The sequence below is a fragment of the Anopheles marshallii genome, chromosome 3 (genome assembly GCF_943734725.1).
Source record: "Anopheles marshallii chromosome 3, idAnoMarsDA_429_01, whole genome shotgun sequence".
Classification (NCBI taxonomy): Eukaryota; Metazoa; Arthropoda; class Insecta; order Diptera; family Culicidae; genus Anopheles; species Anopheles marshallii.
Window position 1 is genome coordinate 46,769,346 of NC_071327.1, and position 19,235 is coordinate 46,788,580.

General features: G+C 41.9%; 1 protein-coding gene across 1 annotated transcript in view; it reads left to right on the forward strand.

Annotated features, from left to right (window-relative positions):
• Positions 1–16,169, forward strand: part of LOC128711229 (retinal homeobox protein Rx) — a 44,115-nt gene extending 27,946 nt beyond the window's left edge. Inside the window, exons 5-6 of the mRNA XM_053806096.1 lie at positions 14,879–15,041; positions 15,409–16,169. Of these exons, the coding sequence (XP_053662071.1) occupies positions 14,879–15,041; positions 15,409–16,169 (924 nt within the window). The remainder of the gene's footprint in view (positions 1–14,878; positions 15,042–15,408) is intronic.
• Positions 16,170–19,235: the final 3,066 nt, after the last annotated feature.

Consider the following 19,235-nt stretch of genomic DNA (forward strand, 5'->3'; position numbering starts at 1 on the left):
AGCCCAAAAAAAGAACCCGCTTAACGTGACGGAATGAATTATCGAAGCGAAGGAAATTGTAGGTTATGGGATATTTTAATTCACGAACCATAATAAGACGGCAACGCCGTACGGTACCGCTTATCGCGGCTTTGAGTAGGTCTGTTTTGTAAGGGTAAACGATTATAGTAGCTACTAAAGCGATTTACCGACGAATGTGTATGCAATTGAATTTTTTTCCTTCTTCACCATCGAATGAAGTGTAAATTTATTGCAATAAAGAACCAAAAAAAAAAAGAGGTTGAACTGTTGGTTGTTTGAGAGTACACAAAATAACTGACGACATTCGTGCTTGCATCCTTCCAAAGGTGATGCCATTGTGCATTGAACTAATTTAAAGCTAATAGAGCTGCGCAATGAGGCGTGCTGATTGGATGCAGCCGAGTGCACAGAGTGTCACCATCGTTGACTTTTGACATGGTTGGACTCAATCATGGTGAACGTTTCGCATCGGATTCAACCGATCCACCTGGCAGAATCTTTTATTCCGGGCGTTTGTGAAGTATTTAATCGACAAACAAAGAGCTCACCATCGCTAGACGAACCCTAATTAAAAAACCAAATCAGCAATTACCTTTCGGACGGTTCGGTTTGGCCGCCATTTGATCTCGGTCGGTTTGCTTTGTGTGGGGAACTATCGTATGTTGCGGTTATTTTGAGTTCACTTGAGTTTTTTTCTCTCGCTCCCACAAACATACCACATAATCATGTGCTTAGTTTGTATGAAATCACAGTAAAATGATTGTAAAACCACACCACGATGAAGACATGACAAACAATCGCGTAAACAAACATCAATCACATATCCCATGGACTGTGTGGAAAGCAGAAGGAGAGAAAACGACATGAAAATACACTACATAAAAAGGGCTGAAGCATAGTGCGTATTTTATGCTGCGACGACGATGCAAAACACAGCTGTCTGAAATTAAACCGAAAATGGGAAGAACACAAAAATCGGAAACCCCTTAGCCACAAATCCGATGCTTACGCAGGCGGGTTTCTTTAATCCTGTCCCGAGATAATAAGAGGCACGAGAAGAATGAAAGACACAACTAAAATCACAACGATCGACATACACACACACACACACACACACACACACACACACACACACTTGAAATAATGCAACGAAGAAGTTATGGATTATAATTTCATTAGCCTCGAGTTACCTCGAGAGTTATGTTTTGACCTCCGGAAAACGGAAATCGACCTACGGGTTGCGTTTCTCGTGCCTTTCCCGTGACGTAATTTAGGCCGCGGTTCGTGGTTCGAGGTTCGGGGCTTCCGGGGCTGCTTTTCGGGTGCCATGCTGAGCTGGCTGCATCATTCGATTTAATCGCTTGCGCCGAACGCGTTCTTCTCGTGTGTGTTTGTGGTGCGAAATCATCATCGCGCATCGCGAGAGTGAACACACGTGGCAGCGTTTGCTGGTGGAGCTGCAACTCCATTCGATTCCACAGTTAAAGCGCGAATTATCAGCTCCGTTTAACTCAGCTACGCCAGCTGTCGTTTCCGGTGTGCGAGCGTTGTTTAAATGGAACGCACGTGGAAGTGTTTGGCAATAATTGTTTCACTATTTGAATTGTTAGCCGTTGATTGAATGGATGGGTTGGGGCTTGATAAATAAAAAGAGTGAGGATGAGTGTAGGTAGGAATAGAATTTCTTCCAATATTTCACATAAGCTGAATTCTGAAATGATATTCGGCTACTAATTTGAATTATGCTGATACCTAAAAAAAATAAATTTATTTTATTATGCATCTTAAGTTTACTGTTTTATTGACCTCTTGCCTTAAAGAAAATCTATGATTAAGTTTAAAAAGAAGTTGATTTCTTTTCAAGTAGACATTAAAATTGTATGGTAATATTCCACCTTTTTCAAGCATTTACCAGCTGAAATCGATTCTATTTATATTATCGGGATGCTTTAATCGAGAAAGCTTTCCACAGAACCAATTTAATATTGATAAAGATTAAAAAAAAGGGAATGATTCTAGAACTAGCTCAAATCATTCTAATTCAAGTTGGAAAGAATAGAGTTAAACGGCCTGACTGTTCTTCCGATAGTAAACAAATAGTTGACAACAATCTTTTAGAAGTTTTAAAGTTTAAGTAACAAAGCTAGAACCATTCTTGGTTTCTTTTCTAGTTGAATTAGAATTTGTCAAGATAGATCTTTAATGTTTCTCACTTTTAGAAACTTTTGCCAACCGTATGAAACGACCTAAAAACATTCTCAATTCAAACATTTACAATGCTTTCAGTAAGGTAAAGTTCTAAATATTAGGAATCACCTTTTTCATCTTGTCAAATTTTAGAGTCACTCTAGTTTAGATCTAGCTTGAATGATTTAGTTAGCTTAAGGTTAGCAACTTGAACGGTTCCCAGAAATGGCCCCACATTTATGGTTGTTACTTCAAACACCTAAAATACGTTTAATAAACCAATGACTAAGACACAACACTAAGCAAACGTCACTGCAATGGGAAGTATAAAATGCTGTCAAAACGACATTGCACTTCATCTACTCCTATCTTCATCATTCCACTCCTATAAACTGAATAAATTAAGTTAATTCTTATCGCACCATTTGCATGCTCTCTTACAGTTTATTAAAACATTCGTCCCTTACGTTAAAGCATGCAAAAAACTTGCATCAACGACCGATGGACAAAATGAGACACAATTTTCAAACCCGAACCGCTATCATTTGGTATTGTTTTCGAGTCCTTATTACCTCATTAAAAATCAATTTGCCACTCAATTTGCGCTCCTCAAAGGCGGTACCTATTTCTAGCCTGGGTCGTGGCAAATAGTTTTTTAATCAATCGCTAACCACCACCACCATTACCACCTGTCAGCACATTCCACCGGCACGTGCCCGTGCAGCATGCACCGGCAGTTCATTTGATGTGTCGCTTCGTGAAGGTGAGCGTGTGAGCGCCCGGCAAAAGCCACATCGAATCAAACGGTTTCATTCCATTCCGCATCGGTACACTTCGGTTACGGATCCTTCACACCACACCGTTTCTGCCGTGTTTGGCCGTCACTCGGTACAGCTGAACCCTCTTCATTTTATTCGCCAACGCGGGTGTCAGGCGGCTGACCGTTTTACCTCGTCCACGCCCTGCTCTTGTTTTGCGCATCAGTGACTTCCTTATTCCACTGTTTGTTTTCCTAGCCGAACGGGGATGAAATTGAAATATTGTTTCCATCCCTCCGGGGTTCGACTGCCGTAAGAAATATCTTTTCGATGAAAACGAAAGCGCACAGAGCACACAACAAAAAAAAATCTTATAGATTTTCCACCCCAAAACCCGGCAGTGTTTTGCAAAGTGTTGGGGAGGAAAATCTGTCTGTCGTTTTTTCCGTATACTGCTGCTGCCTTTATTTTATCGTTTTCCAACCAAGAATCAGCCAGTACTGCGGAAGAAGCAGGTGAGGGCGATAAAATGAACATCGCCATCAACCGTTCTTCTCGGATGGTTGAAGTTCAAAGTGGTTTTTAGGTGCTGCCGCCCTTCCGTACAGGACGACGACGTGTGGCATTCGTTGCCACTGTCGCACGACCGCCGGCTTTCGGGGGTTGTGCACGTGGGAAGGTTGACGAGGGATAAAGGTGTTTGCTTTACGCGCGATACACGGCTGCTTTGGCAAACATCGTCTGGAATGAGTTTTGTTTGGTACTTAGCAAATAATTTGACAATTATTAAACTCACCCTTCGTTCCTGGAAGGACGATTTTGGTTCTTTGTTTTGGGATTCCATGCGAAACCGATTGGATTCGTACAGCAAATATAAACCAAGTAATTGGGTGCGAGTTTTAACTAATGCAAAAGTATTCGTGTTACCGTTAATATGATTCGTTACATTACGGGAACAAAACTAGATTTATAAAATAGGTATAACTCAAATTTTATAATATAGAAAAATTACGGAAACTTTTAACATTTATTATTATTTATACAATTAAATGATTTTTCTTCGTCGATAAAATCTTTCGCCATACTTCTCGATCCAAATAACTATTATTCCCAAGGTGACATCTTTTTGCCACGGGTGCCGATGATAAATTGAGTGAACAATTAAAGTAAACCGTGCCATAAAACCGATTCTTCGCGGTTATTAACGACTTTTCCAATGGAAGCAACCCCAATAAACGAAGCAAAAACTGACGAACACATTGCACTATTAGGATAAAAATAAACAACTCAATCGCTTAGCATTTGTTGGGTGTCCGGTCTTGGGGAAGAGAATGGAAAAATACCCTTAAAGGTTTTTCTTTTTTTTGTATGCTCTCTCATCTTAACGCAGGCCGTCAAAAACATTTTGCCAAATTCCCAGCGCTTTGCTAGTAAAGATCAATGTTGCGAATGAATTGCGGTCACCCAAGGTCGTGCGAATCGAATGATCAATTTTGGCACTGATGATGATTTGCCATTTTATTTGTCTGCCAGAGGGGATTTCTTTTTTGTGCAAAACACTTGCTTCTGTACAGTGGGATGTTCAATTATATTCGTCTGATTGGTTTTTATTGTTATGAATAATGTGCTATTGTTTTAGGTACTATTTTTTGTACTGTCAGATTGAATGCATTTTACAGTAAAGTTCCATTTCACTCTTCAATACCATTCGCAAAATGTTCCTTTTGTCGGAACATATTTGGCCAACACTGCGGCTAACATGAAAGCCTCGGCGCACGATATGATAAAGATGATGTCAAACGTACCGCTTTTCTCACAATTGGACAGCCTCATCGGGCATCGTTTCCAGCCAGCTGGCTTCTGGAGACCCGCCTGGTGCCATTTAAAGCTAAGCCGCCTTTTACCCCCTCCATCGCATGCGCTAATTATTCACCAGGACGGTACATTCTACAGTATGGTAGCAAAAGATCATAAATAGCAGCCTCGCGGAACACTGTCCGCGCACAACCGTCTCCAATTACGGTACCGATGCCGACGGTACCGACGGTTTAAACACTGCCAAACCGTGCGCTATATCCTTCACCGGCGATTCGGGCATGCAACACCGTTCGGCTCAGATGGCAGCGGCAATGAAACGGATTCCCGATTTCATCTTGCCAGCACGTTGGACGTCACGATGAAGCGTCGGCCAGGAATCCGGTAGGGCACATGCGTCAAGAGTTTAATTAGTTTAGCGCACTCGTCATTGAAAAGGCTCTCATGTGCTCTCCGTCGTTGTGTTGTTGGACTCCGTTGGGAACATATGGAGAATTGGAGACCAAAGGAGAAAAAAGGAAAAAGGATGAAGAGTCCTTCACATTCGAGTATGCTCTGCTGTCAACAATGGAGTCGAAAGGTCTGTATTGGAAGCACCGGCTGACGGATGGAAGAGGCAAATTTGTTTGTTCTATTTTTGTTTCCAGTTGAAGTGCGCATTATAAATTGTTCAGCAGTGAAGTATACGTGATCAATCCATGATGTCAAAAGACAGATTAGTGCATGACACTTATTAGTTGCGATTGTCGATACGATCGTTAGTGTCTAATTTAAATCAAACAAATATCAAACAAAAAAGGATGTTGTAAAGGAACAAAAAACCAATCGTGCTAGGGGTTTGTTCCTTTTTCCAAAACCAAACAACATATCATTTTTCCCGCCATTCACCTTTTTCTATTCAATGTCATTCGACCGTAATTGCCTGAATGGTAAGAGATAAACATCGTTCGTTTTTTTTGTTGCTTTAATAATCCCACCGGAGCGAAAGGATCTTTACCGAAACCACTTTATTCCTGTGTTTTCTGCACTCGTAGACTCAATTCAATCAGCACCGGATCCTCATTCAGGATGTTCATGCTGTTGCTTAGCTTAAGGGTGTGCTGCTATGCCATGGTTTGAGGGGTGTGCTACAACAAAAACGAACTACATCGTCGTTGTTGTATGTTTTGTTGTTGTCTTTTCGCTTTCTCTAGTGTGTTGCATTGTTGATAAATATCCTGCGTTACATGTCACCTTGCCATAATCACCATTATCGCACCTTTCCGATCACACTTCACAACTGCAGCGTCATTTGGGTCTTTGGGCATTTTTCCCCCTGCACCAAGAAGGAAGCATTAGTTACATGGTTTCGGACGGTAACATGGTACACTTGGGATGGGAATGTAAACACGTTGATGATGATACGTACAGCCCAACATGATCGTGTTCTTTGTATGATTTTTGCTTGTATGATTGTGATTGGCAATGCCGAAGGGTGAAGCGTGATCTCAATTAAGCACGTATTTGCTTGGTGATTGTTTATAATATTGATTCGAGTGCATTAAAGATGCCCTGAGGTTTAATGGCTCTTTTATATAATTGTGTTTGCACGTCAACCAACTATGGTTTTTCGAATTAAAAGGATAATTTATTCTTCAGTTCTGTTAATTGTTTATTCGCCTTTTTAATGTAAAAAAGCTTGTCAAACATTTCATTTCATGGGATTTCATTGATCTAGACTTTGGACTCCAGTAAGGTACTTAAATATTTTTCCATTTGTGATGCAACGCTGAGCTAGCTCATGCAATAGTTTCTTTAAACCGATACACTAAAGTTATCTTCTCGGCAACCCTGGTAGTATATGCGAGGGCACTTGCAGTGACTCATGGTAATACCCTAAATCTAATCTCATTAAGTTATTAAGTCAAATTGAATAAGTTAAGTCCAAAAATAATTTCTTCCACATCAAACTGCTTATTATATTACGCGCAAAAACAAAACATGAAAGAATTTTAATACTTTCAATATTATTTAAAGTTTTACTAAATAGCGATCATTTCCATAACATCAATCCAAGGATTGTGCTCCTTCTCAAATTTCTTTTCTTTTTGTTGCTGGAAAAGAGTAAGAAACGGAATGGAAAACCACGCAACAGAAATTCAAACAGCATCGTGATGCAGTGTCCCCTATTGTTCACAGAGTGCGAAAGATCAAAACCGTACGATAACAATCAATATCACATACCCGGACACACACCGGGTATGCTCGCTGCAGTTGAAGCTTTGCCTCGTCCTACCATTTGCATTTGACAGCTTAATTTTAGTTGCTCAAGTGTGAGACAGCCCGTTTTTTCCCAGGCTTGTTCTTTTTCCACCGGAAACTGCCCGATAAATGGACAACACGGTGCGGCACCGTTAGGCAAGACGAGTCCCGGCTTGTTCCGGATTGTGCCAGACGGTTTTCCTTCAATTATCAGTACCGAAGTGTAGAAATCAAAAAGGTGATTCTTACGCATATGTTCACCCTTTTGTGAGATGCTTCTCAGGTCGCAGGAGAGTTGCACAGCACCAGAATGGCCGTCTGCCGGTAAGAAAACAAAACTTCAATTTTTTGTTAGATAGCAAACGGATGGCATTCGACACTCGGCATTGTGTTAACGCCCAAAGACGCTCAGTGTTCAGAATGTTGAGACTTGTTTTCTTGTGCCGCTGCACTGCCAAAAGCGGTGCATTATTCTGCCTGGAACTGGAACACATTCAGCGAGGTAGACTGAAAGTGCCTACAAATAAACGATTTCCCGGGACGTGTGTTAGGGGATCATCGAAATGTTCCGCCTGAACCACATTTTCCACGCGCAAAAAGGAGACTTTTCTTTCCGATTGGTTTCTTGCACCGGTTTAGTGCCGTCGGTGTTGCTGATGCATCAAAAGGTGGGAAAAATCAACAGTCAAAAAACAGGAAAGAAACGTTGGCGCAGTGAAAAGCGCGCGTAGAAGAATCAGAAAGTTCGATTTGAGGGGGTTTCAAAATCGCTTGAGGGGTGTTTTTAGCTAAACTCCTCGCAGTGCGCACATTTTGTAGCCACACAGACCTGGAGTAAGATTGCACCGGAAAGGTGGTCGAAACACGGGCGAAAGGTCCCGACAAGGGTGACATATTGAAGGAAACAAGTCCCCGGAGGCGATAAACGCCAGTAGCTATCGGAGCGTGTGCAATGGTTCGCCCTTTCATTGTTTATGACCACTCTGCTTCCCACGTACGGTATGGCCAACGAACATGATCTCTTCCTGGTGCGAGTCGCAGGGTGCGTTTTTTCCCCGTCCACAAGTCATACTGAAACTACGACACCGTGTGGCATCTCGGGAGTTGGCAGGCCACGTGGCAAGTGTTTAATTAACCCTCTAATAACTGTTTATGACTCCCGTGTGTGAAAGGACTGTTTGGTCAACCTTCCGTGTTACGCGGGTTATGGGGCAATGTGTATGTCGTTGTGTGTGTGTTTGTGTAATCCATTCCATCTTTAGGCCAAGCTACACGCCATTGGGTGAGCTTACAGAGGGGCATAGAACGTGGACTAATTTAATAGCTGACGACATGCTCCCGTTAACAAGACCTCCGTCGTTGAGCCGGTTGTTTGCGGCCGTGTGTGTGTTTATTCTTTGGATCTTACTGACCTCGAAACATCTCGTGGGATTTTTAACGATGATTGCCTCCACCCGAATCGATCGTTTGCACAGGAAGCCAGCTAATGTGCCACTGCGCTTTGGAGGTTTTAGAATCTCGGCTAATGGTGGTAGATGTCGCCATTGCCAGCGGTACGTCATTGAGCACAAAATTGCTTTTAATTTCCGCTGGCCATTGTACGCTGTAAGCTGACGCTAGGTAACGCTCTCTTTCTCTCCGGGTGTAAGTGCCACGCGATCAAGGGGAGGTGTGAGAACCACTAGCCCCAGGGCATGCGCGGTGTTCGATTATCTCGGTCGCTTTATGCTCTCGGATGTTGAACCACCCGTCGGTGTCCGTTTTCCCTTTATTTACTCCCGCGGCTCCGATGCCCCCGGGGAAGGACGGACAGGCTCTGCCATCGCTTTACGTCGGCGTAGATGTTACTGCACGCGTTCCTTCAAGGCACAGGACGACCTACTCTTTCTTATCGGGCGAAATACCGAACAGAGGTAGAAAGAAAGGTACATCAACCAACAAATCGTGAGCGACAAACAGCTTGTCGATGTCAAACGAAGGACACGCGCCCGGTTGATGTTCAGTGTCCTTTTGAAGTGCCATCGAACGGTGAGCGAAAAGGAGACAGGCTACCCATCGTGCAGGCAACGTATAATTTAAGCTGTTACAACCAGCCGTATGTGGGCCATGAACGGGCGGAACAGTGCATGGCATAGGCTGATGGAATCGCTGATTAGGACAGTGATTGGATCAAGAGCATCAGTTCGATGGATGGGAGAGAAAAAAAACTAAATGTGCACAAACAACGCCAACATTCTCGAGCAAAATATGGGAAATTGGTTGTAAGCGAAAAATTAATTTGTTGCATTTTTTTTCTCGTTTGCCAATGTGCTTTTGTGTTCGAGGCGGGGTTTGTTTGTTTTGACATGACATCTTAATTTGATTGAATTATATAAACTTTTGGGGGAGAAGTATGATATCGTTATGAAGGGCTTGATTTTTAGATACACATTTTCGCTTTAAGAAATCATTTGAAGATGTATATGTACTATTATCTGTTTTCTATAACCTTTTTTTTATTTATTTCTTGAGCTTTGTTGGTAAACATTTTGAAGGATTTGTTAAAAATGTAATTTATCTCTCCTTAAGTATGAAATGTTTTCACTTATACTAAACTTCTAGTCATTTAAACTGCTACTTTAAAAAGCGTTAGTTATTTCAGGTGTTAATTTTATAGCATTTTCTGATATATTTCCTACGATTGATCACTAGTTTAATTGATTATACATGGTTTATACAAGGTTTTATTAACGCAATAAACTAGACTTATTATATTTAATGTAGTAAATGAAGAGTTCTACTCTCCCGTGCTACTAACGCTACTTTGCTTGTACTCTTCGCTTAGGGCCTTAAAGAGCTAACATTCTTCCACGTACTGAGCGTTTTAGAGTTATTTATGGAGGTAATCATGCTATGATGCCATTGTCCTCTTTTGTTGATCAAAGATTATACTGCCAAGTTATGTCTGCGTCATTGTTAATGACTTCTTTAATATTTAGACATAAATTCAGTTCCACGCTGTAATGCCATGTCTAATGTCAGTTCAGAGAGATTATCCAGAGAAACATAAACAATCGATAGAAGATCGAATAACCGGGGTTTGAAAATCGTTCGAACGTATGGATTGTTTGTGAGTGACCTTATCTTTTTATAAACCAAATAAATCCTAAAACAAAAACAGACTTAGTTTGGTAAGATTTCTTACGAAAACTTCCCTTCATTTATGTAAATTTTTTTTTTTGGAACATTATTTAACTTTTATGAAACATTCGTTTATTGCTCAATATTTCACTCAGTTCCTTCGGATTCCGTTGCATCGTTTCAATCAGCAAATGAAAACCGTTGACGATAAAAAAGCATGCCGTGTCCTTTACTAGCCACAGAAAGGAAACGCGAATTTCCCAATTTTGGCGAAACCTGTTCGCATGTTCGCATCTCACAGTCAATCGACTCTGGTACCGAGGTTCATCAATTGTTCTTATTTCATTGTTACGCGAAATGGGCCCAAGCTTCTAATGGAAGAGAATAAAAAATAGGACCATACACAACGAATGTACAAAACCTCAAATGAACTTTTTAAAAACCGAATGAGAACCCCCAAAAGAGAAGGGAAAAAAACCTACGTCGCTCACAATGCACAGCGACGGAAACGATATTGGAATCGACCGGGACCTATCTTGTTTGGTGCTGATTGGTTCCTGGGAGCTCGTAGACATTCAACAACAACCGAAAAAAAGTCTCCCCGGCCTTTGGTGCGTCCTTTTTCCAGATAGATGGCCGGTAGTTTTGCTAAAAGCCTTCAAATAAAAACTGACCACCAACCCGAGGGCTGGGGTGTAATGGAATGAGTGAAAGATGAAATGAAACGTTTCCTATGCGTACGCGCCAAACCGAACCTGTGCCTGTGGCTAAATTCAACCTAAATGTTTCACCTTCCGCCATTCACCGGTTCTCAGCATACCGGACCCGTGGTCCTTCGAAATAAAATGAACGCATCGCTCGGCGCAATCTCTCTTTCCCTGCTCCGGTGCGGCTGACGGATGGCAAATGAATTTCTGGTTCCTGCCCCAAAACGCGACAGGTTCACTGGTTTCCATGATGATCCAAACCAAGTGGGGGTGACATGAATGTTGACAAAAATGGACACGCTTGATGCAATAAACATCAATAGCGTACGGTACCGGAAAACAGGGCCATCTTTTTTGTTCTTTCACTTTAAGCGACTGGTACCGGAGGCTGGATGGTTTTTGTTTGCTCGCTTCCTCACTATCAAAAGCACACGGTGCACACGATCCGTACGAAAAGAAGTCATTTTTCCGGAGAAACAAAAGCCCCCCAACAACGAAAAAATACAATATCAAACGCCCCTATATTTCAAATGTATGAAGCTGCACACTAAATGAAATGAGTTTACTTTCGCCTGGGGAAGGGCAGGGATGAAGATTGTGGTGAGGATTTTTTTCAATCCCGAATGCGTTGCAACTTGCAAGAAATATGGCCGCAACGTTTTCCCCCCTCATCATAGGACACGGCTGGCAACGCACCGGTTCGTACAACCGAACCGATCGAATGCAGAACGCTGCGCACAAGAGCAGAACAAACCGGACCATAATTGAAACTATGGCATGAAATAACCATTTTAATTGAATCTACCGATGTGAAGGTTCCGGGTTTGCCGGGATCGTTTGCGAATCTCCGAATAGAAGTCGTCCTAGTTGGTGGCGTTAGCCGTACACAACGCATTGCTGCTCGGTGCTGTCCCGTTTGGAAATGGAATATTTTCATAATCTAATCCCAACTGTTCGCAGCGTCGGTTTTGTGGATGATTTGTAGTTAAAATTGATTTTAAAACGTAACCAATGCCCCACAACGACGACGTCAACGTGCTCGACAACGCCTGCTATGATCGAAATCGTTTACCGAAGAAATTATTTAGTTTGCTAGCAAACGTAGGAAGAACCGTACGCGTCCGTACCACAAACAGGGTATGTAAATGAGTTGAGGATAGTTTTACCGATCCGGGTGGTGTTGTTGCCCACCGCTGTCGAATCCCGCACATTTAAAACAAAACAATATCCCTTCCATTGCTTCCCGAGCGCCGGTGTGGGTTATTGTTTTGCCATTTTCGGTCCCGTTTTTCCCTGGACCCCGTGCGTTGTTGGTTTTTGGGGAATGATGGATCCGAAACGTTCCCATTTGCCGTAAAGCGAAATGAAATACAGTTTCAATCCTGTTCTGCAGTGACAAAAAGCGGATCCAATTTGAAAGAGTCAGTTTAGCTTAGGTCGAGATTTGGATGTGTGTGTGTGTGTGTGTGTGTGTGTGTGCGGGGGAAACTGTTTACGGCGGCCGAATTGAGTTGTCGTTCCGGCTGGAGGGAGATAGTTTGATTTGCGCAGATTTTCTACAACGAATCCCAACCCAACCGGGTCCTGCTGCTGTAGTTGGGATGGGAGACCAGCATGGTGTTTGGTGCTGCCAGCATTCGAAGCGAAACTATTATGCAAATGTAATTAAAACTTTTCGATCAGTATTTACACTGCATTTTAATTAAACTAAATCACAGAACCGAGGCTGGTGGACGAGACGCCGCCGGTAGATAGTTGACAGCAATCAAGGCACCAACCAGATACCCGGCAGGATGGGTGGCCATTTTCAGAACACCGTGACACTTAGGTTCGGTGCCGTTTTACTATTTAATTTGGCTCTTGGGGACGTTTTGTGTGCGATTGGAATTATTGTGCGGTGTGTGGTGATCCATATCGAGTGGAAATGGAATTGTCGTGTCGTTTTTCTTTTCCATTCGTTTAATGTTTGCTGAAAAACTTAAACATTAACAACACTTCCAAGATCCCAATACAAAGAAGACGTTATCCGATAAAATAATTAGATGTTGTAATTATATTCTGATGATTCGGGTGATCTGTTGGATCACCTCGCTGATGTAATCTTTCTTCAGGAATAAAACGTTTTGATAAAAATTAAATTAACCCTCAATAGGCTCATATCCAATCCAAGAATGTATGAGTTTGGAAAAAAATCCTCCCCAACAAAAAAAGTCTTAAAGCCGGCAGTGAAGCCAATTTTCTTTCCTGCTAAAACTGTCACCAACAGTCGTTGAATGTGAGAGAATCAACATGACGCCGAGTAGGAGACGAGGGAAAAGTTGCCAATCTTGGCATTCATTCAAATTCCGTTCCCCATGTACAATGCGCACTCAAACGAAGATTTAGCTTATTATTTGGAATTCGTATTCCACTGGCTAAACACCCATCCAGACGCTAGTTTGTTAGTAGCACTTAATGATCGGACCGACTGTCACAACGTTCTGTCATGCCTTGGGTTGCAGCAGTACAAACCAAACTGATTTAGTACATCTGGGCGGTAATTTTTGCTTTGCAGATTAGAAGACATAACTCGCAACCCAAGGCTCGGCACTAGTAATGAGCACAAATTGCTAGATTAATTGATTGGATTAGACGAGCAATTAGATGCCACAAAAGCGCTAATGAGCGCTGAGGCGACGCCATTCTCACTTCGAACGGTCGACCGTCGCATTCCAGCCCGATCGGGAGGTAATTAGTGTCCATCGGCCACCTTCCTGCTCTTTCCTTCTTTAAAAGGTGAGACAGCCGTAACCGGTCAGAGTATTTCTGGAACAGCGCAAACCTTCCGGCCTGACCTAATTGACAGATTCCTTTTCCATTCCGGAACGGCACAAAGCTTTGCAGCGGAGTGGCACACCACGGTTTCCTGCAGCGGAAAATCTGCCGCCGAGCCAAACCAATTACTTCGCGCACTAATTAGAATGCTTACGGACTCGGGCCTCCCCGACACGTGATGGAGGCGCCCGGTGGCGGAAAATGTCTCCATCGGCGCAGTCGGAACAAGAAACCTACGCTAGATAAAGCGATCGATTCCGTGGCAGCGTCTACTGTCAAAGGTGGCGACAGGGATGGCGTAGCGAATTTGATGGTTAAATTAATTATTTAATTCACGGAATTAATTTAGTTTTAATTTGCATTGCTGAACAGCTGAATATCGTCGATGTGTAAATAACCGTCTGCTGCTTCGTTGGGATGAGTAGCTCAGTGGATTTTCACCGATCCTGGCACACTAGATCGCGATTGCTAGGTGCGTTTCTTTTACCGTCTGTTTCCGTTCCCTTGTTTGCGGCGGAAATTTCATGGAAAACATAGGGAACTAATTGCATTTCTTTGCCACCCCCGTGTTTGTTAACTGCTTTATGCAACTGTCATCAGTTTAAATTTTTTGTGATTGATTTTATAACTTTGTTACTTGTGGTATAGGAAGGGGGTGGGGGGTTCTTTGGTTTCTTTTTTATTTTCGTTTACTAGATACAGAGATATGAAATTAATTTAGGACAATTCCTCCTTTGCATTTTCCCTTTCTATTATGGTTTTATGTGATAACTCATTAAAGTTTTTTTCTTGTACATACTTTTTTAAAATTTATGCCAATCTATCCTTATTTCATCCGTCACAAACACACACACACACACAGACAGTAAAATGTCAACTTTATCCGCCACTTTCCAGCAAAGAATCATGCAATTAACCATTCTTGCGCTTTTCATAATCCTCCCCATTTTGTCCAACCCCACCACTCCCGCCAACCATCGTAATGAAAACGGTCGGAAAGCAACTAGCCGAACCTTATCTTAAGGCGGTTTTTTTTCACTTTCCCACCTTTTCCACCATACATCCCGGAATTTTCTTTCCCTTTGTGCACCATCACACAGTCCGGGGCGCTCGTGAAAATGTAATTAAACGCTCATAAATGAAAAATAATTTCATTAATTTTCCCACCCAATGCTCACGTTGTGTGCGTTTTCTTCGTTTCGTTTCGCTGTACAGGTTTGGTTTCAAAATCGACGAGCAAAATGGCGCCGGCAGGAGAAGTCGGAAAGCCTGAGGCTAGGGTTGTCCCACTTCTCGCAGCTTCCTCACCGGCTGTCCTGCAACGGTGGTAATCTTCCGGTCGATCCTTGGTTGTCACCACCCCTGCTATCGGCACTACCAGGTAACTATCCAACGGCAATTCGGTGCCTTGAGCGCTTGGGAGTTATTATAATGAGTTGGGAAGCTTGTGGCTGAACGGGAATGGTTTTTTTTGTTTGCTTTTGCTTGTTTTCCAATGCAAGTTAATGATCGTTTAATTAAGGAAGTAGACTAACGTGAATAATGTTTTCTTATCGAAAGAGATTTATTTCATTCTAACATGGTAATAAAAGTTTACTATAAAAATGTTTTTTTTTTCTAGAGGTTTTTTAAGCCATTCTACAATCCTTCAAATTTAGATTACCAATCTTTTATTATATGCAATTTTTACATAAATTTAAGAACCTTCAAATCAACAGCAATGTTTTAAAAATAATTCATTCTTACGGGTTTTCGGCGTTTTGTAGGGTTCCTGTCGCACCCGCAAGGAGTCTATCCGAGCTATTTGACGCCTCCGCTCAGCCTCAACCCGTCCAATCTCGGCATGACCAATCTCGGCCTGGGACACCCCAATGGACCCCAGAATCTACGCATCTCGCCTCAAAGTATGGCGGCCATGTCTCCCCAGATGGCAGCTGGCAGTATGCGCCTTTCACCTCCGCACGTTAACGGATCCCTCGGCGGTCCACAGAACCTCTCGATGCCGCATCAACCCCAACCGGGTCCACATGGTCCACAGCCCCCGACACCTCGCCATTCACCTCTCGAGGGTCCCATGGGAAGTTTGGCCGGCTCGCAACCTCCACCGTTACCACCCACCGCCGGTTCTACCCCCATTACCATACCGATTTCTTCGCCGCAAAACCTGTCCCTCACACCACCCGGGTTACGCTCTCCACCGCCCGGTGCCACGACAGCCGGCTCACAGGTGCATCTGGGCCAATCGCTCAGCCCAAATTCACCCTCACCGACGGGATTGAAGATTGCCAAACTGACCCCGATTGATCCCGGTTCGGAAAGCGATACACCCGCGACAGCCGACACATCGAAAGCGGCACCGACAACGACAACGGCTACCGCCGCCCTCAACATGACGGTCAACCATCATCACTCGTCGGATATGCGCACCAATTCGATCGCGACGTTGCGCATCAAAGCGAAGGAACATTTGGAAAACTTGAGCAAGGGCATGACCACGATGGTGTAATACATGGCTTCACCTGCCAACGCTGTGTGTGTAAGTGTGTTCCTGTACATAATGTAAGCGAAACTTGAAGGTGAGAGCATAATTTAACAAATATGTCCACAACTCGTACCGTCTAAGCTAGCTTAAAGTAGGAAAACTCGAAAATGAAATCAGCAAACTAACATTGTGATCAGGAGCAGGTGTTTTTGTTTGTAAATAAAGAGAACAAGGACGATTTAGCTCGAAAGGAATTCTTCTTCGCTAAAATGATGGCAAAAGAAGTCCAGCAATGCTTACCGAAAATAAAACAGAATGATCCGCACGTTCCGCAAGCATAAAGAGGCAAAGAAGTTCGTTGTAAATATATTTTATTTGTTGCACCAGGCGCGAATCGAATCGTTTCTTCAGAGCGAACATCCCGATAGGCTTAAATTAATGTAGGCAATTTTATGAACATGCGCACCAAGACGAAGCGGCAATTCACTTACCGCGTGGGCAACAGACTGCTTTCTCAAAACCAGCTGCTCGAGGGATAAAGCAGAAAAAGAAATAACAATAAAGCAAGGAATTGTTTGCTTTTATAAAATCAGCCAGCAATAAAGGTCACATTTCAAATGGGAGATGAAAATAAAGCATTTGTTTCGAAAATAATTACACCGTGAATTATTTGCTGCTGTACATCGAAACACTTCACCTGTCATATGCTGCGCTTCCGTTTCGAGTTGTAAGTAAACTAATTGCGTCGATATTTGATATTGTACACGTCTCTCCCCGCAACAAGAGTCTGTAGAACCTGTCCGATAAATCGTCGAAATCGGTTTGATAAGTTTGTGGAAACTCTTCTCTGCGGTCCATCATGCCAATCACTCCGGCGCTCATCGAAACTGCCTCTTGTCGTAGGAGGATGGATTTGAATACCGGTATCGATCGGTACACGCACACGAGTAAACAATCATTACCATTTTATTGCTTTAATTACTTCATTGAGTTGAAGTTTTCTTTGAGTGCAACCTTACTTTATCTCACTTTACGACAAGGTAAGACAAAAAGGTAAGCATCTTTTATCACATTTCCGGTGCTGTCTATTGGCGATTTATTAGAAAGGTTTAATGCTCGCGTGACGTCATTTTTGTAATAAGCTATTACATTGTAATGAGTTATTGTTATATCACCAAACGATATATCTTGCTTGGGATAAAATAACGATAAAATACCCCTTGTGAAGATATTCTTTAACTGAGGAATTGAATAAGAACTGGAATAATATTGTTGACATGCTCAGGTCGCGTACCCGTTTCCATGTTAATAGGTAAAGAGTTCCAGGGTCCAGAGGTTTAGCTCTAATAAAAGGTCGCTGACAAGTCCCTTCCCTGGTAGGGTTCGAGTCCTGCATCCTCATCACGTGCTCCAATCATCGTTTCCTTCCTGCCTTCGCCATCATTAGGATGTATGCTGCACCAAACAATTCTGCTAGTTCGTAGTTTATTCTGCTTCTGCACTTGCCTTGCTGACAAACACCGCCAAAGATAGTCCAACACTCATGGCCATGGAGGACTTGTAGACGTAGTGGGGTACGCTTTATGGTGCATTTTATTTGCAGCTGTATGGATACTGAATGCATAGTATGTTTGCTGTACTCTATTAAGATGGAGTCATGCAAAACTCACAATTTGTGTATCGTCCAGCTCTGGCTATTATCCAAATTTACAATCGTTAGTCAATCAACCTATTTTAGCAAACCTGCTCAACTACCTGAATCTTCGAAGCTGGCGACTGTTTTCTGAACCCTGCACGAGCCATAATGTAATTTATTTTCGTCGCATTGTTCCCTTACCCAATCTTTCAAATCAATTCAAATAATTCTTATTAAATTATAGATCTTATTGGCGAGCTTCTTCCTGTTCACGGCCGAAGAATATCGTTGATGGTCGATACGTTATTATTTATAAATTCATTTACTTTTAGTAGCTTAATTCCTTTCTTGTTTTCGATGTAACTGTCTACTGAGGCAAAGTTATCTTATAGTTGCAACATATTTTACAATTTCCTATAGAATAAGACAATTAACTTATTACAATCAAAAATAAATTTGCTAATTGCTTTCTATTGGAGAGCATACCAGCCGATAACCATTAAATGCGTTATCAATCAGTCCTGTATTTGTTCGGCACAATACAATCAATTTCTTGAGTTGAGTGTTATTTAAATGAAATGTTGGATACTAACTGAAGCAGTAAAATGTTGGTATAAATGTTTGGTATAACGATTATAATAAAATACTTAGTACAGAATAAAATGAAAATAAACTCCACTGCATTTAGACGGGAATAGACCGTCTGTTTTGATTAAATCATTAATTTAAAGTAGTTGTGCATTCGAAACCCATCACTCAAAACCGGTACAGAATGGGAAATTAAAATAAATACATTGTTTGTTAAACATGAATTAAAAACTGTTTTTTTGTTTTCTTTCTTTCTTGTTTTTTCCCTTATAAAATAAAGGTGGAACAGCTCGAAAGCTCGAAAGAAATAAACTCCTAGCTAGATTACGCATAGAGTATCCAAAGCGCAAAAATAATTATTAAAAGGTACAAGCAGCTTTAATCTTTAATCCTTAAATCATTTACTGAGTAAAAAAAAGGGATAAATAGCAATCATTTATCTACCAGTTCGTGTAGTTTTCACATGTTTATTTTGCACATAGAAACTTGCACTAACAATCCTCATTCAAGCTAGATTAGTATGCTAAATTTGTTATTCTCTTATCTTTCGTATTCAAGCTAATCAATTAAACCGATGTCATTTAAACTTAGTTGAAGACAAATTTATCAATTAATTTCTTATCAATCGTACATAAATTTTATTTTATGAAACTTAACGATCAGGAGTCGACTGTTGTTCTTCAATATTAGATCTCATTGCTGTGTACTTCTACTTTGCCCGCTGCATTGTGAATTTATATTTGATTTGCTTTATCTTGCAGTCATTCCTAAGCACTGTGGCAAATGACCAATTCGTAAAATAAATCAGAAATCATAATACACACTTCACATCTGCATCACCCTTCATTTTCATTCTTTCCAGAAGG